This window comes from Opisthocomus hoazin, unplaced genomic scaffold (assembly GCF_030867145.1).
Source record: "Opisthocomus hoazin isolate bOpiHoa1 unplaced genomic scaffold, bOpiHoa1.hap1 HAP1_SCAFFOLD_115, whole genome shotgun sequence".
Lineage (NCBI taxonomy): Eukaryota > Metazoa > Chordata > Aves > Opisthocomiformes > Opisthocomidae > Opisthocomus > Opisthocomus hoazin.
Genome location: NW_027449069.1, coordinates 235053 through 260868, shown reverse-complemented (window position 1 = coordinate 260868; position 25816 = coordinate 235053). Strand labels below are relative to the sequence as shown.

The window sequence follows — 25816 nt, the reverse complement described above, 5'->3', positions numbered from 1 at the left end:
TGGCGGCCACGCCCCGCTTCCCGGATCGCCACGCCCCGTCCTGCCCCCCCCCCCCCCCCCCCCCTCCGCTCTTAAAAGGGAAACGCGCCCGGAGCTGCGGGTGGGACCCACACGATAGCGCTGGCCCCCCCCCCCCCCCCATCTCCTCCTTCCCCCCCCCCCACGCGGGACCCCCCAGCCCCCCTTGTCCCCCCCCAAATAAATGCACGGGGCCGGTGGTCTCAGCTCCATCTTTATCAGGACACAGGAGGATGGGGGGACCCCCGGGGCTGGGGGGGCTCCGGGGGGGTCCCGGGGGTGCGGGGAGCCCCCCCTAACTGGTGCGGAGCTGGTAATCTGCAAGAGGGGGGGGGGTGTGAGCGGGGGCTGTGTCCCCGGCCGGGGGGTCCCAGGGTTCAAGGGGGTTCCGGGGGGTTCGGGGGGGTCCGGGGGGGGGTCCCGGGGTTCGGGGGGGTCCCGGGGGGGTCCCGGGGGGGTCCCGGGGACTCACCCCCGCTCTGGGTGATGTACCGCACCCAGGGCAGCGCCTGGTACCCGCTCTTCTCGATGATCTTCATGTACCGCACCTGGGGGGGGGAGCGGGGATGGACCCCCCCCGGGACCCTCCCCCCCAACGGGACGCCCCCGTGGGGACCCCCCGGGCCACGTCCCCGCCACCCTGACCCCAAACACACAGGACTTCCACCCTGGTGACCCCCCAGGGGCCACGTCCCTGGTGTCCCCACCACCCCATTCCCACCACCCTGTCCCCAGACACGGGGGACCCCCACCCTGGAGACCCCCCCCGGGCCACGTCCCCGCCACCCTGACCCCAAACACACAGGATCCCCACCCTGGGGACCCCCCAGGGCCACGTCCCTGATGTCCCCACCACCCCATTCCCACCACCCTGACCCCAAAACATGTGGGACCCCCACCCTGGTGACCCCCCAGGGCCACGTCCCCATGAGATCATCCCCAAACACATGGGACCCCCACCATGGTGACCCCCAGGGCCACGTCCCCAGCACCTTGACCCCAAATGCTGGGACCTCCACCCTGGTGACTTCCAGGGCCACGTCCCCAGCACCCTGACCCCAAATGCTGGGACCTCCACCCTGGTGACCCCCCAGGGCCACGTGTCCACCACCCTGACCCCAAACCATGTGGGACCCCCACCCTGGTGACCCCCCAGGGCCACGTGTCCACCACCCTGATCCCAAACCATGTGGGACCTCCACCCTGGTGACCCCCCAGGGCCACGTGTCCACCACCCTGACCCCAAACCATGTGGCACCCCACCCTGGAGACCCCCAGGGCCACATCCCCCATGTCCCCACTGCCCCATTCCCACCACCCCATCCCCAAACACATGGGACCCCCACCCTGCTGACCTCCAGGGCCACGTCCCCTCCACCCTGACCCCAAACCATGTGGCACCCCCACCCTGGGGACCCCCCGGGCCACGTCCCTGATGTCCCCACCACCCCATTCCCACCACCCTGACCCCAAAACATGTGTGACCCCCACCCTGGTGACCCCCCAGGGCCACGTCCCCATGAGATCATCCCCAAACACATGGGACCCCCACCATGGTGACCCCCCAGGGCCATGTCCCCAGCACCTTGACCCCAAATGCTGGGACCTCCATCCTGGTGACTTCCAGGGCCACGTCCCCAGCACCCTGACCCCAAATGCTGGGACCTCCACCCTGGTGACCCCCCAGGGCCACGTGTCCACCACCCTGACCCCAAACCATGTGGGACCCCCACCCTGGTGACCCCCCAGGGCCACGTGTCCACCACCCTGATCCCAAACCATGTGGGACCTCCACCCTGGTGACCCCCAGGGCCACGTGTCCACCACCCTGACCCCAAACCATGTGGCACCCCACCCTGGAGACCCCCAGGGCCACATCCCCCATGTCCCCACTGCCCCATTCCCACCACCCCGTCCCCAAACACATGGGACCCCCACCCTGCTGACCTCCAGGGCCACGTCCCCTCCACCCTGACCCCAAACCATGTGGCACCCCACCCTGGAGACCCCCAGGGCCACGTCCCTGATGTCCCCACCACCCTATTCCCACCACCCTGACCCCAAAACATGTGGGACCCCCACCCTGGTGACCCCCCAGGGCCACGTCCCCACCACACCCTGACCCCAAACACATGGGACCCCCACCCTGGTGACCCCCAGGGCCACGTCCCCAGCACCTTGACCCCCAAATGCTGGGACCTCCACCCTGGTGACTTCCAGGGCCACATCCCCAGCACCCTGACCCCAAACCATGTGGGACCCCCACCCTGGAGACCCCCAGGGCCACGTCCCTGATGTCCCCACCACCCCATTCCCACCACCCTGTCTCCAAACACATGGGACCCCCACCCTGTTGACCTCCAGGGCCACGTCCCCACCACCCTGACCCCAAACCATGTGGCACCCCACCCTGGAGACCCCCAGGGCCACGTCCCCCATGCCCCCACCGCCCCATTCCCACCACCCCGTCCCCAAACACATGGGACCCCCCACCCTGCTGACCTCCAGGGCCACATCCCCAGCACCCTGACCCCAAATGCTGGGACCTCCACCCTGGTGACCCCCCAGGACCACGTGTCCACCACCCTGACCCCAAACCATGTGGGACCCCACCCTGGAGACCCGCAGGGCCATGTCCCCCATGCCCCCACCGCCCCATTCCCACCACCCCGTCCCCAAACACATGGGACCCCCCACCCTGCTGACCTCCAGGGCCACGTCCCCCAGCACCCCTGACCCCAAATGCTGGGACCTCCACCCTGGTGACCCCCCAGGGCCACGTCCCCACCACACCCTGACCCCAAACACATGGGACCCCCACCCTGGTGACCTCCAGGGCCACATCCCCAGCACCCTGATCCCAAATGCTGGGACCTCCACCCTGGTGACCCCCCAGGGCCACGTGTCCACCACCCTGACCCCAAACCATGAGGGACCCCACCCTGGAGACCCCCAGGGCCACGTCCCCCATGCCCCCACCGCCCCATTTCCCACCACCCCGTCCCCAAACACATGGGACCCCCACCCTGCTGACCTCCAGGGCCACGTCCCCACCACCCTGACCCCAAATGCTGGGACCCCCACCCTGGTGACCCCCCAGGGCCACGTCCCCACCACACCCTGACCCCAAACACATGGGACCCCCACCCTGCTGACCTCCAGGGCCACGTCCCAGCACCCTGACCCATATCCTGGGACCTCCACCCTGGTGACCCCCCAGGGCTACGTGTCCACCACCCTGACCCCAAACCATGTGGCACCCCACCCTGGAGACCCCCAGGGCCACGTCCCCCATGCCCCCACCGCCCCATTCCCACCACCCCGTCCCCAGACACGGGGGACCCCCCACCCCGGTGGGGCCACCTGGATGCCGGAGACGGTGAAGTAGGGGATCTCGAAGCGGACGGCGATGGGCGGCCGTCCCTCCTCCTCCTCCTTCTCCACGCTGGGCAGCCCGAAGTGGGCGCGCATCAGGTGCTCCTTCCCACCCTGCGCGACACCGGCACCGCTGGCGTCGGCGCGGCGCGGCGCCGGGGCGGGGGGGACACCGGCACGGTGGCAGGTGGCCTCACCGCGAAGGACTTGATGGTCCAGAGGACGAGGTTCTTCTCCGGGAGGTAGCGGGCCGACCCCACGCTGGTCTTGAACTTGGGGGAGTCGGCGTCGCTGGGCACCGGCACGGCGATCTCCACGCCGTTGGCCACCGATTGCTTCTTGAACTGGCCCTTGGCCTTGGGGAGGGGACGCGGGTGGTGAGGAGGGGTGGGGGCAGCCGGAGAGCCCCCCCACCCCGCGAGCTCCCCGGTGTCTCACCTTGACCAAGATCTCCACCCGGCTGTGGGAGAACTTCTCGATGACCGACTCGATCCAGATGAGCGGCTTCACCTTGGGAGGGGGGGGGGACGGGATCTTCATCCTCATAAGCATCACCAGTGCCATCACCATCCTCATCATCACCATCACCAGCCCCACCACCATCACCAGCCCCATCACCACCCTCATCCTCATCAACGTCACCATCTTCATTACCATCACCAGCTCTATCACCATCCTCATCATCACCATCACAGCCCCCATCCTCTTCCTCATCCTCGTCACCATCCCCAGCTCCATCACCATCCCCATCCTCATCCTCAGTCCCAGCCCCATCACCATCCTCATCCTCATTCTCAGTCCCTTCACCATCCCCATCCTCATCCTCATCCTCATCCCCAGCCCCATCACCATCCTCATCCTCAGCCCCATTCTCATCCCCAGCCCCATCACCATCCTCATCCTCATCCTCATCCTCATCCTCATCCTCATCCTCATCCTCATCCTCATCCCCAGCCCCATCACCATCCTCATCCTCATCCCCAGCCCCAGCCCCATCCTCATCCTCATTCTCATCCTCATCCTCATCACCATCCCCATCCTCATTCTCATCCCCAGCCCCATCACCATCCTCATCCCCAGCCCCAGCCCCAGCCCCATCACCATCCCCATCCCCATCCTCATCCTATCCCCAGCCCCATCACCATCCTCATCCTCATCCCCGCCGCGCCCCCCTGCGTCCCCCCACGCCCCGGGGGGGGTCCGGCCCCCACCTGGGTGCTGAGGCGGTAGGACATGAGCTCGAAGTCTCCGTCGGGGGGGATGAAGGAGATGGTGCGGTCGTTGTCGAAGCGGGAGAGCCGGACGCACTGGTGGAACTTCACGTCCTCCAGCTCCACCGACTTGTTCTTCCCCCCTGGGCGGGAGGGGGGGGTCACGGCGCCTCCCCCCGCCCCGGCGCGGCCCCCCGCCCCCCCGGCGGCACTCACGCCCGGTCAGCTCGAAGAGGACGCGGTCGTTCAGGCCCAGGCGCAGCTCGGGCATCCCCGAGAGGAAGACCTTCAGCTTGATGGTGCCCACCACCTCGCTCAGCAGCACGCTGCCGGTGGCGCTCACCTCGGGGCGCCGGCCCCATCACCGTCCTCATCCTCACCACTGTCACCACCCCGCGACGTCACCATCCTCATCACCACCACCATCACCATCCTCATCACCATCATCATCACCATCCTCATCACCACCATAAGGCCCATCAGCATCCTCATCCTCATCAGCATCACCAGCTCCACCACCATCCTCATCCTCACCACTGTCACCACCCCGCGACGTCACCATCCTCATCACCACCACCACCACCATCCTCATCACCATCATAAGGCCCATCAGCATCCTCATCCTCATCAGCAGCACCAGCTCCATCACCGTCCTCACCCTCACCACTGTCACCACCCCTTGGGCAATGTCACCGTCCTCATCCTCACCATCACCTCCCAGCAACGTCACCATCCTCATCCTCACCATCGGCACCCCCAGCAATGTCACCGTCCTCATCCTCACCATCACCTCCCCAGCAACGTCACCATCCTCATCCTCCCCACCGTCACTGGCTCCATCAACACCGCCAGCCCCATCACTGTCCTCATCCTCACCACCGTCACCAGCCCCATCACCACCATCACCATCCTCATCACTGTCATAAGGCCCATCAACTTCCTCATCCTCATAAGCATCACCAGTCCCACCACCATCACCAGCCCCATCACCACCCTCATCCTCATCAACGCCACCATGCTCATCACCATCACAGCTCCATCCTCATCCTCATCCTCACCGCCATCCCCAGCCCCATCACCATCATGTCCTCATCCTCATCACCATCCCCAGCCCCATCACCATCTTCATCCTCGTCACCATCCCCATCCCCGTCCCTATCCTCATCCTCATCCTCATCACCACCCCCATCCTCATCCCATCACCATCCCCATCCTCATCCCATCCCCATCCTCATCACCAGACCCAGCCCCATCCTCATCACCATCCACAGCCCCATCACCATCTTCATCCTCATCACCAGCCCCATCACCATCCCCATCCTCATCCCATCCCCATGCTCATCACCAGACCCAACCCCATCCTCATCACCATCCCCAGCCCCATCCTCATCACCATCCCCAGCCCCATCAACATCTTCATCCTCATCACCAGCCCCATCCCCATCCTCATCCTCATCCCCATCCTCATCCCATCCCCATCCTCATCCTCATCCCCAGCCCCATCCCCATCCTCATCACCATCCACAGCCCCATCACCATCTTCATCCTCATCCTCATCACCAGCCCCATCACCATCCCCATCCCCGTCCTCATCCTCATCCCCAACCCCAGCCCCATCAACATCACCACCCCCATCCCGCCCCCCAGCCCCAGCCCCAATCCCTGGTCCCACCACCACCACCACCGCCCCCCCCCCCCGCAGCGGGACCCCCCCGGCCCCCCGCGGTGGCCTCACCAGCAGGTTGACCGCCTCGATGACGTCGATGAAGACCTCGTTCTTCTTGTACCTGATGCCCTCGGAGCGCCAGGACACGGCGTTGGTGACCGTGGTGGGGACGCGCGACCTCCCCGTCTCCAGCTTGTTGCTCTCCTGCGTGATGTACCTGGCGGGGGGTGGAGGTCCCGGGGTGGGTGGGGGGGTGGGTGGGGGGTCCCCGCGCCCCCCGGCCCCCCACCCCGCTCACTCCTGCAGGATCTTGCTGTCGGTGGTCTGCGGGAAGCCGAAGTCCATCAGCTCGTCCAGGAGCTCGTAGACGATGACGAAGTTGTCGCGGATGCTCTCCTCCTCCAGCTCCTTGAAGTACTCGCAGAAAACCTGGGGGGGGGGGGACACCCACGGCCCCCGTCACCCCCCCGGGTGAGGACCCCCCCCCAGATGAGACCCCCCCTCTTCCCCAGCCCCCCCTCGCTCACCTCCACCACCTTGTAGAGGAAGGAGTAGACCAAGGCGGCGTTGCCGTTCTTCTTGGTGGTGGCCACCACTTTTTGGGGGGGGGTTAAGGAAAAGGGGGTGCCCGGGGGGGGGTCTGGGGGGGTCCGGCGCCGGCGGAAGGATACGGTAGAGGTTGGCGTGCTTGATCCAGAGGAAGTGGACCCCGGCGTGGGTGAGGAGGGGGCCCGGGACCCCCTCCTCCTCCTGCTGCACAGCAGCCCCAGGAAGCCCTCGATCTCCCCCAGCCCCACGTCCCCCTTGTAGCTGCGGCTGATCAGGGGCTGCGGGGGGGGTGGGGGTGGGGGGGGCGTCAAAAATGGGAGACCCCCCCCCCCCCAAAAAAAAAAAAAATCACCCACGAGGTCACCGGGGTCACGCCAGGCCCCGCCGTTGACCTTGGTTGACCTTCCAGGTGCGGGGGGGCAGCGGGGTGACCCCCGGGGGGGCTGGGGGGGGGCTGGGGGGGGGCAGGGGGCTGGGGGGGGGGGGCAGGGGGTGGGGGGGGGGGTCTCACCTTCCCCTTGAGGTCCAGGATGAAGAGGGCGGAGGCGGGCCATGGCGGGGGCCCCGGCGTCACCGTCACCTGCGCCAGGTGAGCGCCTGCGCCCACGCGCCCTTAAAGGGGACGGGCACCCACGGGGGGGGGGGGGAATGGGGGCTGGGAGACCCCCACCCACGGGACCCACGGGGCTTGGGGGGGGCAGCTCCCGGGCGCCTGGGTCCCCCACCCCTGGGGGGGGGCTCTGTGCAGCCCCCTGGGTCCCTCATCCTGGGGGGGGGTCTGTGCGGCCCCCTGGGTCCCCCACCCTGGGGGGGGGCTCTGTGCAGCACCCTGGGTCCCTCATCCTGGGGGGGGGGTGTCTGTGCAGCCCCCTGGGTCCCCCCACCCTGGGGGGGGGGGGGGTCTGTGCAGCACCCTGGGTCCCCCACCCTGGGGGGGGGGGTTGTGCAGCCCCCTGGGCCCCCCACCCCTGGGGGGGGGGGGGTTGTGCAGCCCCCTGGGTCCCCCACCCTGGGGGGGGGTCCCTGCACTCCAGACCCGCCCCCCCCGATCTCACATGCTGGGGGGGTCCCCTGCAGACCCCCCCAGACCCGCCATCCCATCCTGGGGGGCTCCTTGCAGCTCCCTGAGGTCCCGCAGCCCCACCCTGGGTGGGGGTCCCTGCACCCCCAGCCTCCTTGACCCCCCTCCCTGAGGGTCCTGGCCCCCCCCCAATTCCCCCGATCCCCCACCCCCGGGGTCCCTGCACCCCCAGACCACCCGGATCCCGCACCTTGGGGGTCTCTGCACCCTCATACCCCCCTATCCCCCACCCCGGGGGGGTCCCTGCACCCCCCAGATCCCCCACTTCGGGGGTCCCGCCCCCCCAACCCCCGATCCCCCACCCCGGGAGTCCCAGCCCCCCCGATCCCTCACACTGGGGGGGTCCCGGCCCCCCGATCCCCACGCTGGGGGGGTCCCAGCCCCCCGATCCCCCACCCCGAGGGTCCCAGCCCCCCGATCCCCCACGCTGGGGAGGGTCCCAGCCCCCCGATCCCCCACACTGGGGGGGTCCCAGCCCCCCGATTCCCCCACCCCGAGGGTCCCAGCCCCCCGATCCCCCACGCTGGGGAGGGTCCCAGTCCCCCGATCCCCCCAACCCCGAGGGTCCCAGCCCCCCGATCCCCCACGCTGGGGAGGGTCCCAGCCCCCCGATCCCCCACACTGGGGGGGTCCCAGCCCCCCCGATCCCCCACCCCGGGGGTCCCAGCCCCCCGATCCCCCCACGCTGGGGGGGTCCCGGCCCCCCCCGGAGCCGCCGCGCGGGGGCGGAGGGGCGGGGCCCAGCCCCGGGGCTTGGCCGGGGCCCGGGGGCGGGGGGGGGGGGGACCGGCGGCGGGGGGGAGGAGCGGCCCGGAGCATCCCGGAGGATCCCGGAGCATCGCGGGGGATCCCGGGGGATCGCGGGGGATCCCGGAGCCGCCGCCCGCCATGCAGAGCCGCGCCGCGGGCGGGAGGGACCCGGACGGCGCTTACGGTACTGGGACTGGCCCCCCCCCCCCCCCCACCCCCGGGGGTCCCCCCAGCACCCCCAGACCCCGGTTGGGCACCCACCCCCCCTCCTCGGGGGTCCCCCGGCACCCCCAGACCCCGCCCGGGCATCCCCCCCCACCCCGGGGGTCCCCCAGCACCCCCAGCCCCAGGGCTGGACCCTTCGGGGGTCCCCACAACCCCCCCCCCACCTGCCCAGGGTCCCCCAAGCATCCCTGGGACCCCCAAGCATGCGGTGCTAGGGGACCCCCAGGGTTTAGGGACCCCCCCAGGGGCTTGGGGGACCCCCCAGGCTTGGGAACCACCAAGCTGGGGGACCCCCAGGGTTTTGGGACCCCCAAACTTGGGGAACCCCCCCCCAGTTTAGCGACCACGGGGCTTGGGGTTCCTCTGGGTTTGGGGGCTCCAAGACTTTGGGCACCCTCAGGGTTTTGGGGACCCCCAGGGTTTGGAGACCCCCCCCCCCAGGCTTGGGAACCACCACGTTGGGGGACCCCCAGGGTTTTGGGACCCCCCAAACTTGGGGAACCCCCCCCCAGTTTAGCAACCATGAGGCTTGGGGACCCCCAGGATTTTGGGACCCCCCCGGGTTCCCCCCCCTCCGGGCTTGGGAACCACGAGGTTTGGGGGACCCCCCTGTCCCATCCTCTGGGACCCCCCCCAGCCTACGCAGAGGCCGTTCCCCCCCCACGGGGGGTCCCAGCACCCCGCTGCCTGCAGGGGTGGGGGCTTCGCTTGGGCGCGGGGGGCCCGGCTGAGGGTGGGGGGGCCCGGCTGAGGCTGGGGGGCCCGGCTGAGGCTGGGGGGGGCCCGGTTGGGGCTGGGGGGGCCCGGCTGAAGCTGGGGGGGCCCGGTTGAGGCTGGGGGGGGCCCGGCTGAAGCTGGGGGGGGCCCGGCTGGGGCTGGGGGGGCCCGGTTGAGGCTGGGGGGGCCCGGCTGGGGGGGCCCGGCTGGGGCTGGGGGGGCCCGGCTGGGGCTGGGGGGGCCCGGTTGAGGCTGGGGGGGCCCGGCTGAGGCTGGGGGGGGGTCCGCACGGCTCCGGGCTGCGCCGGGGGGGCTCGGAGCACCCCCTTGGCACCCTTCCCGGTGGGTTCCGCGGCCCAGCCGGCTGCCGGACCCCCCCCCCGCCAACCTGGGGACGGGGCTGCGGGGTGCCCCCCCCAGCCCACCAGTGTGCCAGGGTGGGGGGGGCCCCCCCAACGCCCCCCAGCCACCGCGGCTTTGTTCCCCCCCGCCGCCGCTCATAGGCTGCCGGTGATGTCAGGGCGGCGGGGGGGTCGCGGCCGCCCGGTTATTTATTTATCGCCTAAATATATCTAAATATAACGCCGGGGGGGGGGGATGGGCAGGCGGGCGCGGCCGCAGCGGCGTCGCCGACCTCGCGCCCTTCGCCCGGTTGGACCCAACCTTCGCGCCGCGTCGGCCAAGCCGGGAGCACCGCGCGGTTCCCGCCGTGCCGCGGCACCGGGCGGTTGGCGGGCGCGCGGGGGGGGTTTTTGGGCGAGGGCGGCAAAGCCAAGCGGCGGCGGCGGACGCGGCGGACGCGGCGGACGCGGCGGACGCGGCGGACGCGGACGCGGCGTCTCGGAGAGCGGTTTTCCGGCGTGTTGGAGCGGAGGCGGACGACGGCACGGCCAGGGCGGCGCGTGGGGCGAGGGCCGCGGCGTTGGGGACGAGCATGGGGGGCCAAGGGGACAACTACTACGGCAAGCACGGTGAGGGGCGGCACTCACGGGGGTCCCGCGGGGGTCCGTGGGGATGGGCGGATCGGCTGTGGGTCGGCGGAACCAGCGTCGGCTCGGCTGTGGGTCGGGGTACGGCCGTGAGTCGGGGCACGGCCGCTTGCCGTGGGTCGGGGCACAGCCGTGGGTCGGGGGCACGGCCGCTTGCTGTGGGTCGGGGCACAGCCGTGGGTCGGGGGTACGGCTGTGAGTTGGGGTATGGCTGCTCGCCGTGGGTCGGGGTACGGCGCTCGCCGTGGGTCGGGGGCACGGCCGTGGGTCGGGGCACGGCTGTGGGTCGGGGTACGGCCATGGGTTGGGGTACGGCCGCTCACCGTGGGTCGGGGCACAGCTGTGGGTTGGGGGCACGGCCACTCACCATGGGTCGGGGTACGGCCATGGGTCAGGGTACGGCCGCTCGCCGTGGGTCGGGGTACGGCTGTGGGTCGGGGTACGGCGCTCGCCGTGGGTCGGGGGCACGGCTGTGGGTCGGGGTACGGCCACTCGCCGTGGGTCAGGGCACAGCCGTGGGTCGGGGGCACGGCCGCTCGCCGTGGGTCAGGGTACGGCCGTGAGTCGGGGTACGGCCGTGGGTCGGGGCACGGCCGCTCGCCGTGGGTCGGGGTACGGCCGTGGGTCAGGGTACGGCCGCTCGCCGTGGGTCGGGGTACGGCCGCTCGCCGTGGGTCGGCGCGGAGGGATTTGAACTGAAAGGAGGCAAAAAAACACAAAACAAGATGGGGGGAGGGGGGGGGACCCGGGGGGGGGGGGGGGAACCCAACCCAGGCCGCGAAACAAAGCAAAACCGAAAGCGAGTTTCGGGGTTCGGCCGCGTCGCGACTGGCGCGGTTGTGGGGGGCTGGGGGGGGCCGCGCTCGCCGCGCCCCGGTGGAACCGGCACGACGGCGTCGCCGGCGCCGCGGTGAGCGCCCAGCGACCGGGCCGACGGGTTCCGCGGCCGCGGCGGGCGGTCACGGCGGGCTCGGGGGGGTTTGGGGGGGTCCCCGGGGTTGAATTGCTTCTTGTTCCCCCCCCAGCAGTGGCCCCCCCCGTGGCGGTGTTTTGGGGTGCTCGGAAGGGGCTTGGGTTGGGGGTTGGGGCTGGGAGCGGGGCGCTGCGTGGGGGGGGAGCTCCGGGAGCCCCCCAAAAACAGCCCGAAGCAAAGGCCCCCCCCCCCCAAACGGCACCCCAAAAGAGAGGGCTCTCCAGCACAGGGCGGCTCCGAGACCCCCAAAGCACCCCCAAAGCAGCCGTGGCCCTGCCATGGGGCGGCTCTGAGCCCCCCAAAGCCCCCAACACAGCCGTGGCCCTGCCGTGGGGCAGCTCTGAGCCCCCCAAAGCCCCCCGAAGCGGCCGTGGCCCTGCCATGGGGCAGCTCTGAGCCCCCCAAAGCACCCCCAAAGCAGCCGTGGCCCTGCCGTGGGGCGGCTCTGAGCCCCCCAAAGCCCCCCGAAGCAGCCGTGGCCCTGCCGTGGGGCGGCTCTGAGCCCCCCAAAGCCCCCCAACACAGCTGTGGCCCTGCCATGGGGCAGCTCTGAGCCCCCCAAAGCCCCCCAACACAGCCATGGCCCTGCCATGGGGCAGCTCTGAGCCCCCAAAGCCCCCCGAAGCAGCCGTGGCCCTGCCGTGGGGCAGCTCTGAGCCCCCAAAGCCCCCCAACACAGCCGTGGCCCTGCCGTGGGGCGGCTCTGAGCCCCCCAAAGCACCCCCAAAGCAGCCATGGCCCTGCCATGGGGTGGCTCTGAGCCCCCCAAAGCCCCCTGAAGCAGCCGTGGCCCTGCCATGGGGCAGCTCTGAGCCCCCAAAGCCCCCCGAAGCAGCCGTGGCCCTGCCATGGGGCAGCTCTGAGCCCCCCAAAGCCCCCCAACACAGCCATGGCCCTGCCATGGGGCGGCTCTGAGCCCCCCAAAGCCCCCCAACACAGCCGTGGCCCTGCCGTGGGGCAGCTCTGAGCCCCCCCAAAGCCCCCCAACACAGCCATGGCCCTGCCGTGGGGCGGCTCTGAGCCCCCCAAAGCCCCCCGAAGCAGCCGTGGCCCTGCCATGGGGCAGCTCTGAGCCCCCCAAAGCACCCCCAAAGCAGCCATGGCCCTGCCATGGGGTGGCTCTTGAGCCCCCCAAAGCCCCCTGAAGCAGCCGTGGCCCTGCCATGGGGCAGCTCTGAGCCCCCCAAAGCCCCCCAACACAGCTGTGGCCCTGCCGTGGGGCAGCTCTGAGCCCCCCGAAGCAGCCGTGGCCCTGCCGTGGGGCAGCTCTGAGCCCCCAAAGCCCCCCAACACAGCCGTGGCCCTGCCGTGGGGCAGCTCTGAGCCCCCCGAAGCAGCCGTGGCCCTGCCGTGGGGCAGCTCTGAGCCCCCCGAAGCAGCCGTGGCCCTGCCATGGGGCAGCTCTGAGCCCCCCAAAGCCCCCCAACACAGCTGTGGCCCTGCCGTGGGGCGGCTCTGAGCCCCCAAAGCCCCCCAACACAGCTGTGGCCCTGCCATGGGGCAGCTCTGAGCCCCCAAAGCCCCCCAACACAGCCGTGGCCCTGCCATGGGGCGGCTCTGAGCCCCCCAAAGCACCCCCAAAGCAGCCGTGGCCCTGCCGTGGGGCGGCTCTGAGCCCCCCAAAGCCCCCCAACACAGCCGTGGCCCTGCCGTGGGGCAGCTCTGAGCCCCCAAAGCCCCCCAACACAGCCGTGGCCCTGCCGTGGGGCGGCTCTGAGCCCCCCAAAGCCCCCCGAAGCAGCCGTGGCCCTGCCATGGGGCAGCTCTGAGCCCCCCAAAGCCCCCCGAAGCAGCCATGGCCCTGCCATGGGGTGGCTCTGAGCCCCCCAAAGCCCCCTGAAGCAGCCGTGGCCCTGCCATGGGGCAGCTCTGAGCCCCCCAAAGCCCCCCAACACAGCCGTGGCCCTGCCGTGGGGCGGCTCTGAGCCCCCCAAAGCCCCCCAACACAGCCATGGCCCTGCCATGGGGCGGCTCTGAGCCCCCCAAGCCCCCCGAAGCAGCCGTGGCCCTGCCATGGGGCGGCTCTGAGCCCCCCAAGCCCCCCAAAGCAGCCGTGGCAGCGGCCTCCGGAGATGATTTTCCTCCCAATTCTGCTTTTGGTTACAGCGCCGCGCTCCCTCGGCTTCGGCGGGGAGAGGAGGATGAGGAGCCCCTTCCTCCCCTCCCAGCCACCCCCCAAATAATATTTTCCATCCCTTCTCCGCAGGGACGCCGCAGAAATACGACCCGACGTTCAAAGGTCCCATCTACGACAGGTAAGCGCAGCCTCCGGCACGCGCCGGCGGTGCCGTGGCCGGCGCCGCGTCCCCAGCGCTCGTCTTCCCCGCTGGCAGGGGCTGCACCGACGTCGTCTGCTGCGTCCTGCTGGTCGTCGCCATCGCGGGCTACGTCGTGGTGGGCGTCGTGGGTGAGTACCGCCGCGGCCAGCGGGAAAGCCGGGCTTGGCGGCCGCGCCGGTAAAACGCGGTGCCGAGGGGCGTCGCGCCCGCCGGCTCGCCGGGATGGGGTCTCGGGCACTGGGGGTAACGGCAGCGGCGTTGTTGTGCCTCCTCCCGCGCAGCCTGGACCCACGGCGACCCCCGGAAGGTGATCTACCCCACCGACAGCCGCGGGCAGTTCTGCGGGCAGCAGGGAACCCCCAACGAGTACGTGTCCCGGCAGCCCGGCGTCACCGGAACCTCGGGCTCCCGCGGCGCCGGCACGGGCAGCGCGCCCTGCTCCCCTCGGGCACAGCGCCGTAGCAGCTCGCAGCTCCTGATTTTGGGGAGGTTGGGGGGTGGTGGGGGGTTTGGGGGCTTCCCGTCGCCTCGGCGGGGCAGGCGGTTCCTCGCACCGGGCTTTTATCGCGGGGTCGTTCGCTTCGCAGGAAGAAACCTTTCCTCTTCTACTTCGACATCGTGAAGTGCGCCAGCCCGCTGGTGCTGCTGCAGTTCCAGTGCCCGACCACGCAGGTAGCGATCCCGCCGCGCGCGGCTCGCCCGACGCCTCGCTCCGCAGCGGGAAAGCCGAGGGGTTTGCGGCGGGGTTCCCCTGCGTCTTCACGTGGCGTCGCCGCGCCGCGGCCTCTTCTCCCACGCAGATCTGCGTCGGCGAATGCCCGGACCGGTACCTGACGTACCTGAGCGCCTACGGCTCCCGCACGCCCGCCGAGCTGGAATACTACCGGCAGTTCTGCGTCCCCGAGTTCCACGACCTGCAGAAGGTGGGTCGGAGCGAACGCGGCGGCGGCGTTCGGACGCCGGCTCCAGCGACGCCGGCGTTCCCCGGCACGCCTGAAGCGTTGACGTCCAGCTCGCCTGTCCCCATCCAGGCTCCCATCGAGGTGCTGAAGGACAAGGAGTGCCCGGCCATGATCATCCCCAGCACGCCGCGTACGTCCGGAGGGCTAACGAGCTGCGAGGGCTGATTAACGAGCCCGCTCGCTTCCGTCGCGGCCGGGGGAAGCGGCCGCTTCGCGGGCTGGCTGGCGGGATTTTTTCGGGGAGGAGGTCGGAGGCTCCCGTTTGGGGTTCTGGGGATGCAGCGTCGGTTTGTGACGGCGGGGAGGGGGGCCAGAGCGGCTGGGGCCGCGGCGCTGAGCGTCCCCCCCTCTCGCCCAGTGGCGCGGCGATGCTTCCCGGCCATCCAGGCCAAGAAGGGCGTCATCATGGTGGGCAACGAGACCACCTACGACGACGGCCGCGGGCGCCGGAGGAACGTCACCGAGCTGCTGGAAGGGGCCAAGTGAGTCCCCCCTGGCCTTCGCGCCGCGCAGGCACCGCGGTTCGCCGGTCACCGGCTTCGCCAGGGCGATGCCGAGAGCGAGCGCGGGCGGTGACGGCAGCGACGTGGCGGGCAGGCAGCCGCACCCAGGGCAGCCTCTTAACGAGCTGCTTCGTTATTACGGCTCCGCTCGGCAGAGGAACGCTGGGTCGTATCCGCCGGCGCTTCCGCGTCGAGTCGTGTCGCGGCGGGGCCTTGCACGCCCTGGCACGGAGCCCTGGTGCGGCGTTGGCGAGAAATCCCGCGCCGGAGCCCGCGTCCCACCGCCGAGCCGGGAGCCAGGAGCGGGGGGGACGCAGCGGCGGGGCGAGCGCGGGGGAAAACGGTGCCGGGAAATCAGCCGCGGTCCTTGGGAGTTTTCTGGTTCTCAGGGAGGGCCGTTGGGCGGGGGAGGGCGAGGGGCGGCGGGCGCGGGCAGAGCCTCGCCGGCGCCGAGCCCGCGCCGACGCTCCTCCGCTTCTCGCCCCCGCTTCCGCGTCGTTCCTGGTTCGCTTTCGTCTTTGCAGAAAAGCAAACGTGGTCCTGGAGACCAGGCAGCTGGCCATGAAGATCTTCGAAGATTACACGGTCTCCTGGTACTGGATAATCATGTGAGCGGGGGCCGAGCTGCGATTTACGGCCGCGGGCAGCCGGACCGGAGCCCGCGAGGGCTTGGTGCCACGCGGGGGCTTGGGGCCAAGCTCATCGATCACCAGTTTTATCCTTTTTTTTTTGTCCCCCCCTGGCCTTTGCGTAATTTCCACTCAGACAAAACGAGGCGTTTCGGAGCGGCTTTGCTCAGAGCCTGCTCACGCTCCATCCCCTCCGCCATCGCCGCGTCCCGTTCTCGAGGCTGCCCCATCGTTAAAGCTGGAGAAGGGCGGGAGGAGAAGCTGGCCGAGGGGGGAGAGCGGTGGGGAGCGGGGGGCACCGCCCGGGTTTCGACGCGTGGCTGCCTTCCTCCCGCAGAGGCCTGGTGATCGCGATGGTGGCCAGCCTCATCTTCATCGTCCTGCTCCGCTTCCTGGCGGGGATCATGGTCTGGGTGATGATCGTGATGGTGATCCTGGTGCTGGGCTACGGTGAGCGAGCGGTTGGGACCTTCTCCCGGCCTCCCCCCTTCTCCTCCCCCTCTCGTAAGTGGGCTTTGCACGAAGAACGTTGACGCGGCGGCCTCCCAGGTGCCTTCTGCCTCGCCGTGGTCGGCGTCGGAGGGGTTGGGCAGAGCCTGCCGACGTCTCGGCCTCCGCTCTGCGGGACAAACGTGACGACTCTCTGCTTGTCGCCGCAGGGATCTTCCACTGTTACATGGAATACGCAAAACTCAAAGGGGAAGCGGGTTCTGACGTCTCCCTGAAGGACCTGGGCTTCCAGACAGACCTCCGTGTCTACCTCCACCTGCGGCAGACGTGGCTGGCGTTCAGTGAGTCTCCATCCTCCCGCATGCCGGCGGGACGGGGCAGACGGTGCTGGGGAGGGGGACGGCGTGGAGGTCTGGGGTCTTCTCAGTGCCTTCGTGGCCTTTGTGAAGGGTTGGGTCAAGGAGGGCGGCTTTGCTTGGTGCCACGGGGCTGAGCTCACGGACAAGGCTGCTCTTCCACGGGAACCGCGGTGCCGGACGTCCCCCGGGGAGCGTTCGGTGCCGCGAGGGAAAGGCGGGTGGTGGCCTTCGGGCACCATCTGCGCCCTCGCGCTACCCGGGACCCCCCTCCTCCTCCCAGTGATCATCCTCTGCATCGTGGAGGTGGTGATCGTGCTGCTCCTCATCTTCCTCCGCAAGAGGATCCTCATCGCCATCGCGCTCATCAAGGAGGCCAGCAGGTCCGGGTGTCCCCCGTCCCCAGGCCGGCGTCACCCGCCGTGGTGGGAGGACTCAGGGACGGCCGGGCTCCAGCCGCTGCGGTCCTCCCGTCACCGCGGGGACTTTGACTGGGTTTTAACCACCGTCTCGGCAGGGCTGTTGGTCACATCATGATGTCGCTGCTCTTCCCCTTGTGCACCTTCTTCCTGCTGTGCCTCTGCATCGCCTACTGGGCCAGCACCGCCGTGTATCCTTTCCTCTTCCTCTTCCTCCTCCCGGTGCCTCTGCTCCCTGGGAAGGAAGCTGCTCCGGAATCGAAGGTTCCAGGGCGCTGACCGTCTCGCGGGGTTAGTGACGCACCCAGCTGAAGTTCCAAGCTGGACTTCAAACGAAACCCCACGTAGGAAAGCGATCGCAGGAGGCTGCTGAGGGCAGAACCGAGTTAGGATTCGGCTCCGGGGTTTGCAAAATCTCCTTGACCGTTGCTCGGCAGGTTCCTCTCCACCTCCAACGAGGCGGTCTACAAGGTGTTCAACGAGAGCGCGTGCCCGTTTTCCGGGCAGACCTGCAAACCGGAGGTGAGGACGTCGGGAGCCTCGTGCGAGTGCTGTGCTTAGGCTGCCAGAGGTCAGATCGTGTATGACCTGAAAAATACCCTGGTGGCTGTTCGAGCCCGCGGGCTCTTCCAAGCGCAGTCCCGCGTTCCTCCACTCGTTTACGTCATGTTGTTATTTTTCTTCATGCTGTCACGTGCACAGAGCTGACTTTTCGGCCTGAGCAAGCGCTGCCAGGCAAAAAAAAGAAGCAGGATAATGCCTTTGGAAAGCCGAGATCGCTTCGGGTTGAGCGAAAGAGGCTGTCGGTCCGCGCTGCGGTGCGTCTCCAGCCGCCGCAGCGCGTGAGCATCTGCTGTCCTCTCCAGACCTTCAACACGAGCAACGTCACCAAGCTGTGCCCCGACGCCCAGTGCCTCTTCGCGTTCTACGGGGGCGAGACGGCGTACCACAAGTACCTCATCGTCTTCCAGTTCTTCAACGTCTTCATGTTCTTCTGGCTCGCCAACTTCGTGATTGCGCTGGGCCAGGTGACGCTGGCGGGGGCCTTCGCTTCGTACTACTGGGCCTTCAAGAAACCCGACGACATGCCCGCCTTCCCCCTCTTCTCTGCCTTCGGCCGCGCCCTCCGGTACGTCCCTCTCGAGGACGACTTGCAAGCTTCCTGAGGTTGTCCCCTTCTAACCGGCGCGATCTTTCCCAGGTACCACACCGGCTCGCTCGCCTTCGGCGCTCTGATCCTCGCCATCGTCCAAGTCATCAGGGTCACCCTGGAGTACCTGGACCACAGGTTAAAAGGTACCAAAGCTGGAGGGGCATGAGCGGACGGACGAGGTTGGCTTCTTCCGCTTTCCTTGGAGGCAGAGCTCGCGGCTAACGTCCAGGGCAATAATTTCAGTGTTTCGGTAGGGAATTTAGATTTTCCTTTTAGGATCCCGTAGTCGTCGCTTCCTCCAAGAGATGTTTCACAGGGCAGGAGCCGAGGGATGCGCCGTGGCTGCTGGGCTAAGTCAGCCCGTCCCGGGGGTCTGTGTGGGCACCAGGGAAGCGTCCGGCTGGACGACGCTACTGAGCGCGCAACGCCAACAGCGAGCGGACGCGTGGGGAGAGCGCGCGAGGCTCATCCCGCTGCCCGCAGCAGCATCGGCCTCCCGGGGAGGCTGAAAACCGGGCGCAGGGGGGAGGCTGGGACGGGGCGGCGGGACATCTCCCCCGGGGACCACGAAGTTGCTGCTGTAGGACCAGGCGTCTCTCGGCCTGGCCGCTCACCCTCTCCCGTGGCGTTCCTCCAGCTGCAGATAATAAGGTTGCCAAGTTCTTCCTGAGCTGCCTGAAGTGCTGCTTCTGGTGCCTGGAAAAATTCATCAAATTCCTCAACAGAAACGCGTACATCATGGTAAGAGTCTCCCAGCCTCAGCGCCCGAAGGGTCAGGGCCGCGGTGGGAAAGCCGCCGGAGATTTCTCGGGACGGCTGTTGGGAGCCGCGTCTCCTGACAGCGCGGGAGAACGAAGCTTCTCAGCGTTTCGCTGGCGAGCCTTGAGCACAGCCACGTCGCTTTGACTCGGGAGGGACCTTCGCAGACACAGCCGGGGTGGGGGGACTGGGCTCTCGGCGTCCGCGAAGCCGGACCTGTCGGCGGATGGAGAAACACTTCCAGGGTGGGATTTATCCGAGTTTTCCTCAGGGATGGGATTCACTGCACCCTCTTCTTAGCGGTGAACTCAGTGCGGCTCCATTTCTCTCCTCTCTGCCCCTTTTTGCCGGGACCCCCTCCAGATCGCCATCTACGGCACCAACTTCTGCACCTCGGCCAGGAACGCGTTCTTCCTGCTGATGAGGAACATCATTAGGTGAGATCCCGGTGGGCGCGAGGGCTCTGCTCTCGACACCAGGCTTGGTCATTTCCAAGTCCTTCTCGCTGCCAGAGATCAGCCCTGACCTGCCGGCCTTGTTTTCAGGCTTTCATGGCGTGTTACGCCATGTTTGCAACGTGTCGGCCGCCTCCTCCCGCGCTTTCTCCTGAAGGCGGGGCGGGCAGCGGCTGCGGGTGCTCATCTCTCTCTTGTTTCCAGGGTGGCCGTTTTAGATAAAGTGACGGATTTCCTCTTCTTCCTCGGTAAACTCCTGATCGTGGGCAGCGTCGGTAAGTGCTGGGCACTGGAAGGTTCTCGGGGCGTATGGCAGCTGTGGGCTTTCGCCCGTGGCCGGTTACGACTTCCTGAAACCTCTGCTCCCTCTGCCACTCCCGTGAAAGCGCTCCTTGTTTTACATCTCCTCCCCCCCGCCCCGTTTGCTGCCTTCCTCCTGCCCCCAGCCCCCAGCAACGTCCGTCGTTTGCTTTCCCAGGAATCCTTGCCTTCTTCTTCTTCACCCAGCGGATAAAGCTGGTCCAAGACACAGCGCCGTCCCTGAATTACTACTGGGTCCCTATTCTGGTGAGCCGCTTTCTCATCTTTTGGTGAATTTAGAGGCGACAGAAAGAGCTCCTTAACGCAAATGCCTTGAAACCACCCCTCCGCTCGCTGCTTCTGAAGGACCGTCTTTGTTGAAGGTGTTTTCTCCCTCTCCGTCAAAAGAAGCCCTTTGTTTCGGCCAGCCGCGAAGAGGCGTCTCGCCCTTCCCGTGCTGCCCACATTGGCCTCCGTCCACCGTCGTCACTGAGGCCTTTTGTCCTGGAGCGGGCTGGTCCCAACAGTCCTGCCCTGTTCACTTCTCCTCCTTTCCCCGGGGAACTGGGGATTCAGCAGGTTTCCTCCGCCCGGCCGAGGGACCAGGGCTTCGCGCTCTTCGCAGCTGCCAGGTCGCGGCGTGACCGCACAATTTCTCCTTTCAGACGGTGATCGTGGGCTCCTACCTCATCGCCCACGGGTTCTTCAGCGTGTATGGCATGTGCGTGGACACCCTCTTCCTCTGCTTCTGTAAGTGGCCGCCTCGGAGGGTCCGCCTCCCGCTGGGCAGGAGTTCGTGGTAGCAAAACCTCCCTCCCTTTGTGCTGAGCCCCGCAGCCATCCAGTTCCCGTGGCCTCTCCGTGTGGTTTTCTCCCACTTTTTCCTTTACCGACCCCTACTCGCGTTCTCACCAGCACCCGCTTTCCCCCTGCCTGCTGGCAACGGGAGCCCACAGCCTGTCCTCGCGTCTCTCTCGCTCTTTCTGTTTTGGTGCTTTGGTCTTGGTGGAACCTAACTGCAACTAACTTCAATTTTCCTTTTTTTTTTCCCTCTTTTTTCTTCCTTTTCTGTCCCCTCTCCCCTTCGTGTCTCTCTTCACATGTTCTCCGTCTTTCATCTCTGCCCTGCCTCTCTCCGTCTCTTCCGCTGTCTTTCACTCTCCCCGTCACGGCCGCTTCTTCCTGGGGTTGCGAAAAGGTGAAGATCTGGAGAGGAACGATGGATCTCCCGAGAGGCCTTACTACATGTCCCCCGAGCTGAGCGAGGTCCTGCTGAAGGGCAACCTAGAGCCTTCCAAAAGCGCCGATAGCCAAGGCTAGGGGCCGGCCCCGGGAGGAAGGCTGCCTGCCCGGGGGGGCCGCGGGACACCCTCGGCCCCCCAGCCCAAGCAGCGTTCTCCTGAGCCCGCGCGTGGCAGCCACGGTGCAGATCTTTCCCCTGGATGTCCTTGAAAGCCTTGAGGGTAGAGCGGGTGCCGATTCCTCAGCGCCCGACGCTGTAGCAGATCTACCTTCCTGCCCAGTAATGAATATTCTTGTGACGAGAGAACAAACCTAGAGTTACTCTGGGGTCCCACGTGCCTGGTAGCACCCGGTGAGGCGCGCTCCTCCCCGGCGGGCGGCTGGGAACCGGCTGGCCGCGCACGGGTGCCGGTATACGGTTGTGTTTTGCGTTGAAGCAGAGATCTTTGTTCCTAACGGCCAGGCGCGCCGGGGACGGGAGAGCCGCTCTGCTCGCGGGTTCGTGGGACGGGCCGAGTGGGTTCCGCAGCCAGAAATCTGGTCTCGCCGTGCTTCCCTCCTTGTCCTGCCCCCAGCAGAGAGCAAGGAGCCGCCTTCCTCGCCCGCTCTTCCCATGCGAAACCGGGCTGGGGCATGCAGAAAGATTTCCTTGTGAGATTGTGGATCTTGCGCTTTGAAGTCTGTAGCATCGGCAACGCCCTTGTCTCAAAACAGGGCTCGCCCTTTTTCGCAGCCGAAAGCTCCCGTTTTCCGCGCCGTCGGTTTAGGGAAGCCGGAAAGAGCCGGTTGCGAGCCGTTCAAACCCAGAGAGCTTCCCCTCCCAGCGTCCCTCCTTTAGAATGGTTTCTCTTGCTGGTTGCACGGAGGTGTGGTGTCTGCAGGGCGATGGCGGCTCGGCCTGGGAGCTGCCGGACGGGCTCTGCGTTTTCCCCCCCGAGGTGGCTGAGTTGATGGTTTGGCTCCTGCCCGGTGCGGGCTCCGACGGGGCGGAGGAGCTGGAGGCCTGGGACGACTTCCCACGCTAACGCAGGCCGCAGGCGAGGCGCTTGCCGGGGGCCGGCGGTGGGAAGGGGGACGGAGCCGGCATGCAGGGCGAGTCCCCAGGCCGGCTCCGAGTTGCCAAGGGTCCGGCAAGGGAAGGCGACATCCGGAGGAGCGGAGGGAGCATCCGTGACGGGCTGGGAGGCTGCGGGGAAACGGTGCGTCGTGGTGGCAGGTGTTACACCGGGGACGCACTGCGGCGTCTCTGCGGCTGCAGGAATCAGACCAGGCCAACCCCAGGCCTGACGGGGAGGCAGCTGGTGAGGGTTACGGGCCCTAAAGAAACGGCAGCCAAGCGCGGGCAGGATCCTGACGTCGTTTTCCCCTCTTGATAGTCCAGAAATGATCAAGATTTGAAAAAATCCCATTCCGGCTGCGCGCAGCGCGGGTAGCCACGGCCAGATCTCCCTTCAGAAACCGGCAGGCAGCCAGCGAGCCCCGTCTTTGAGCCGTGCCCCCCGAGGACAAAGCCGCAGTGTTCACGCTCGCGTTTTCGCCGCGGCGAGCTACCGAAATCCCTCTCGAAACATCCCGGGGCGCTTCCCGCTCGGCTCCGCTGGCGCTTTGTGGGTTTGTTTGCATTTGGTTTGGTTTCTTCGGTGGCTGTGATTTTCCTCGCGCTTCTCGTCGGCGCAGCTGCTGGGCGCTGAGCGGCGTGCTCGGTGCTGGGACGCGTGGCGTGTCGACAAGGGCGTTGCGCGCCCGGCGAGCGAGCACCGAGCGGGATGGCCCTGCGCTCGCGTCACGGGCCGTTTCAGCGGCGCAAAGCGCAGGGAGAGCCGCGCTGCCTGGCTCCTGAGCGGACGCGATCCGCGCTCCCGGCCGGCGCAGCGGGAGGGCGCGGCCGACACTGCTTTTCCCACGGCGCTGTTAAACTTTCCCGCTATCCCTGTGAAAAAAAAAAAACCCAATATCTAAATCCCTGCTTTCTTCTAAAGAACAGCAGCGTGTTTCTGGTGCTCCCAGTGGGAGAGGGGCGGCTGCGGGGGTTTGTACGGCTGGGGGCGTGTGGGAGAACCCCCCCAGCCCGCAATGAGCCAAAAGCCTTTTGTTCCCGTCAGAGATAATTATCAGATGACTTATTAGGCCGGCTGCTCCGGTAGCATCCCTCTGCCGCTCGGCTCCTTGCTGCGGCCGCCACGCCAACCGCTGTGTCTGCCCCCCCCACTGCTGCGCGGGGCGGGGGTTTCTCTTTGCAGTGGAAGACCTGGAGCGTAACGACGGTTCGGCCGAAAAGCCTTACTTCATGTCGCCCAACCTGAAAAGGCTCCTGAAGAAGACGAACAAAGGTCAGCCGGACGCCTAGAGCCTGCCCTCGGCCTTTCCACGCCTCCTCTCCCCGCGCCCGCTGCGGGAGCAGAGCTGCAGGATGACGCCCGGCACCCGGCATCGTTTGTCCCACGTGGAAATCTTGTTAACGAACCCGAACCGCTGTCTCCCGTACCCCCGCGGCGGGCAGGCAGCAGAGGGGGGGTTCGTTAAAGAGAGGAATGGCTCGCTGTTAACGATTCGGCCTCAGATCGTCGGGGTTGCTAAACGAAGAGCGCTCTGGCGTGTCTGCTTCCGCCAGACTCGTCACGGCTAACAACCCGTCGGTCCCCAGCCAGCTCAGACACCGAGCCAGGGAGTTCCCGGCCGAGCCCTGCCAGCACAAGAGCTGCGGGGAAACGTCTCTGGCGGAGAGCAAAGTTCCGTCTCCCGGGGCGTCAGCCGACCCCAAGGCGAGTTTAATTGGATTCGGTAATTTTATTCCGTACCGGCGAAACGGCCGACGTCCCCTTCAGGCCAGCTGCGTTCGGCCGTGGCGCCTGGGGAAGCCCAGGGCTGCGGCCAGCAGCGAACACGCCGGCGGGTTTAAGCAGCTCCTCGATTCGGTTTTTATTTGCAGCCCCTCCAAAATGTTTTATTGCAGTCGTTGAGTCCTACCCCGAGAGCCGAAATCACCTCGCTTCGGAGGTGCCGTAGGGCCCGGCTCCGGGGTCGCGCTCAGTACGTGTAGCCAATTAATTCTTTTAGGAAAAGGCCAATTAGTGTTCTCGTAGCAAGGGTGAAGGTGGAGGGGAATGAGGGGTTAACGAGCAGGACTCGGGCGGCGTCCCGCTGAACCAGGGGTCTGCGTCCGGGTGCAGCCCCGGCCGGACGCTCCGCTCCGCGCAGTTACTGCACCTTTCTGGGGCTGACAGCTTCCACCGATTCCTCCCCAGAAATCCCACATTATATATCTATAAAAAAAAGGAATTTACAGCAAAGCCTTCCCTAACTGTGGAACAAAACGCTTCGCCTGTGTGATGAATTTAGGAAGACCCCACCTGCGGGCATGGGGAAGGAGTAATGTATATATTTTTTTCTCTTTTTTTGGGGGTTAGCATTAGGTGATTTTAAGCAAGCCAAATGACAAACAACAGGTTGCCTTACGTCCTCTGGACGCCACGGCGTTGCCTGGACTGGGAGCTGACTGCTGCTTCTGAAGGGAAGGCCACAGCCTCCAGCAGCTCCTGCGGGGAGAAAGACAGGGGAGGTTCCTGAGGAAGAGGTTACAGGGGGTTAAACAGCACTAAACCGCAAAGATTAAATTTACAGCCAAATTCCAACGAAACCGAGAGGCCTCCCCCGGTGCGCGCAGCCGCTGAGGTGTCCTGCGAGCAGCAGGAGGCCCGCCCGGCTCCCATCACCGCCGCAGATTGTGCCTTTGGAGGTTTGTTTCGTCCAAAGCCCGGCGGCACCGAGGAGAATTCGGAGCTCCCGGAGCGCGGGGAGGGACCGAGGCAGCAGGAGGCTCGTGGGGCCGCGCGCGCCGCGCTGCGTGGCGGACGTTCGCTTGGCCGCGTTCGTGTCTGGCTGCTTTTACTCGTATTTCTCCGTAATCCTCAGATCCTTGTCGCATTTTTGTAAGACGCAAGGAATGTTTTCTATCTGAATTATTAAACGGGTCGGGGGTTTTGTATTGTTTGCTTTTACTCGTCGTTTCAGTTCGGCAGGCGTTAAATTTCAGCTCTGCAGGCGTTATTTCAGCTCTGCAAGTGTTAAATTTCAGCTCTGCAGGCGTTATTTCAGTTCTGCAGGCGTTATTTCAGCTCTGCAGGCGTTAAATTTCAGCTCTGCAAGTGTTAAATTTCAGCTCTGCAGGCGTTATTTCAGTTCTGCAGGCGTTATTTCAGCTCTGCAGGCGTTAAATTTCAGCTCTGCAGGTGTTAAATTTCAGTTCTGCAGGCGTTATTTCAGTTCTGCAGGCATTATTTCAGCTCTGCAGGCGTTATTTCAGCTCTGCAGGCATTAAATTTCAGTTCTGCAGGCGTTATTTCAGTTCTGCAGGCGTTATTTCAGCTCTGCAGGCGTTATTTTAGCTCTGCAGGTGTTAAATTTCAGTTCTGCAGGCGTTATTTCAGTTCAGCAGGCGTTAAATTTCAGCTCTGCAGGCGTTATTTCAGCTCTGCAGGCGTTATTTCAGCTCTGCGGGTGTTAAATTTCAGCTCTGCAGGCGTTATTTCAGCTCTGCAGGCGTTATTTCAGCTCTGCGGGTGTTAAATTTCAGCTCTGCAGGCGTTATTTCAGCTCTGCAGGCGTTATTTCAGCTCTGCGGGTGTTAAATTTCAGTTCTGCAGGCGTTATTTCAGCTCTGCAGGTGTTAAATTTCAGTTCTGCGGGCGTTATTTCAGCTCTGCAGGCATTATTCCAGCTCTGCAGGCGTTATTTCAGCTCTGCGGGCGTTATTTT

The 25816-nt window shown here is 66.7% G+C and overlaps 2 protein-coding genes across 6 annotated transcripts; one reads left to right on the top strand and one right to left on the bottom strand.

Annotated features, from left to right (window-relative positions):
* Positions 1-395: 395 nt before the first annotated feature.
* Positions 396-7915, bottom strand: AP1M2 (adaptor related protein complex 1 subunit mu 2). Its single transcript, XM_075412548.1, is given in 13 exon segments — positions 396-566; positions 3382-3507; positions 3591-3749; positions 3832-3903; positions 4605-4747; positions 4821-4947; positions 6340-6487; positions 6569-6699; positions 6798-6865; positions 6942-7028; positions 7031-7211; positions 7331-7431; positions 7909-7915. Coding segments are annotated over 13 exon segments (1521 nt in total).
* Positions 7916-8729: 814 nt separating this feature from the next.
* On the top strand, positions 8730-25044 carry SLC44A2 (solute carrier family 44 member 2 (CTL2 blood group)). 5 transcript variants are annotated; one of them, XR_012762991.1, is made up of 23 exons: positions 8730-8834; positions 13761-13809; positions 13888-13961; positions 14115-14199; positions 14421-14505; positions 14634-14756; positions 14865-14925; positions 15154-15277; positions 15823-15906; positions 16265-16377; positions 16587-16718; positions 17017-17116; positions 17251-17343; positions 17590-17674; positions 18019-18281; positions 18354-18448; positions 18943-19046; positions 19428-19501; positions 19724-19794; positions 19998-20086; positions 20485-20569; positions 21018-21413; positions 23302-23388. XR_012762991.1 is itself a non-coding variant. In XM_075412587.1 (22 exons), the coding sequence occupies exons 1-22, from the start codon at positions 8789-8791 to the stop codon at positions 23406-23408; spliced, it is 2142 nt and encodes a 713-aa protein (XP_075268702.1). In that variant the 5' UTR covers positions 8730-8788; the 3' UTR covers positions 23409-25044. The 5 variants fall into 5 exon arrangements, 4 of the variants coding, with proteins under 4 accessions (XP_075268702.1, XP_075268699.1, XP_075268700.1 ...); XM_075412587.1 differs by lacking the exon at positions 21018-21413 and having other exon boundaries at positions 23302-25044; XM_075412584.1 differs by having other exon boundaries at positions 21018-23393.
* The last annotated feature ends 772 nt before the right edge of the window (positions 25045-25816 follow it).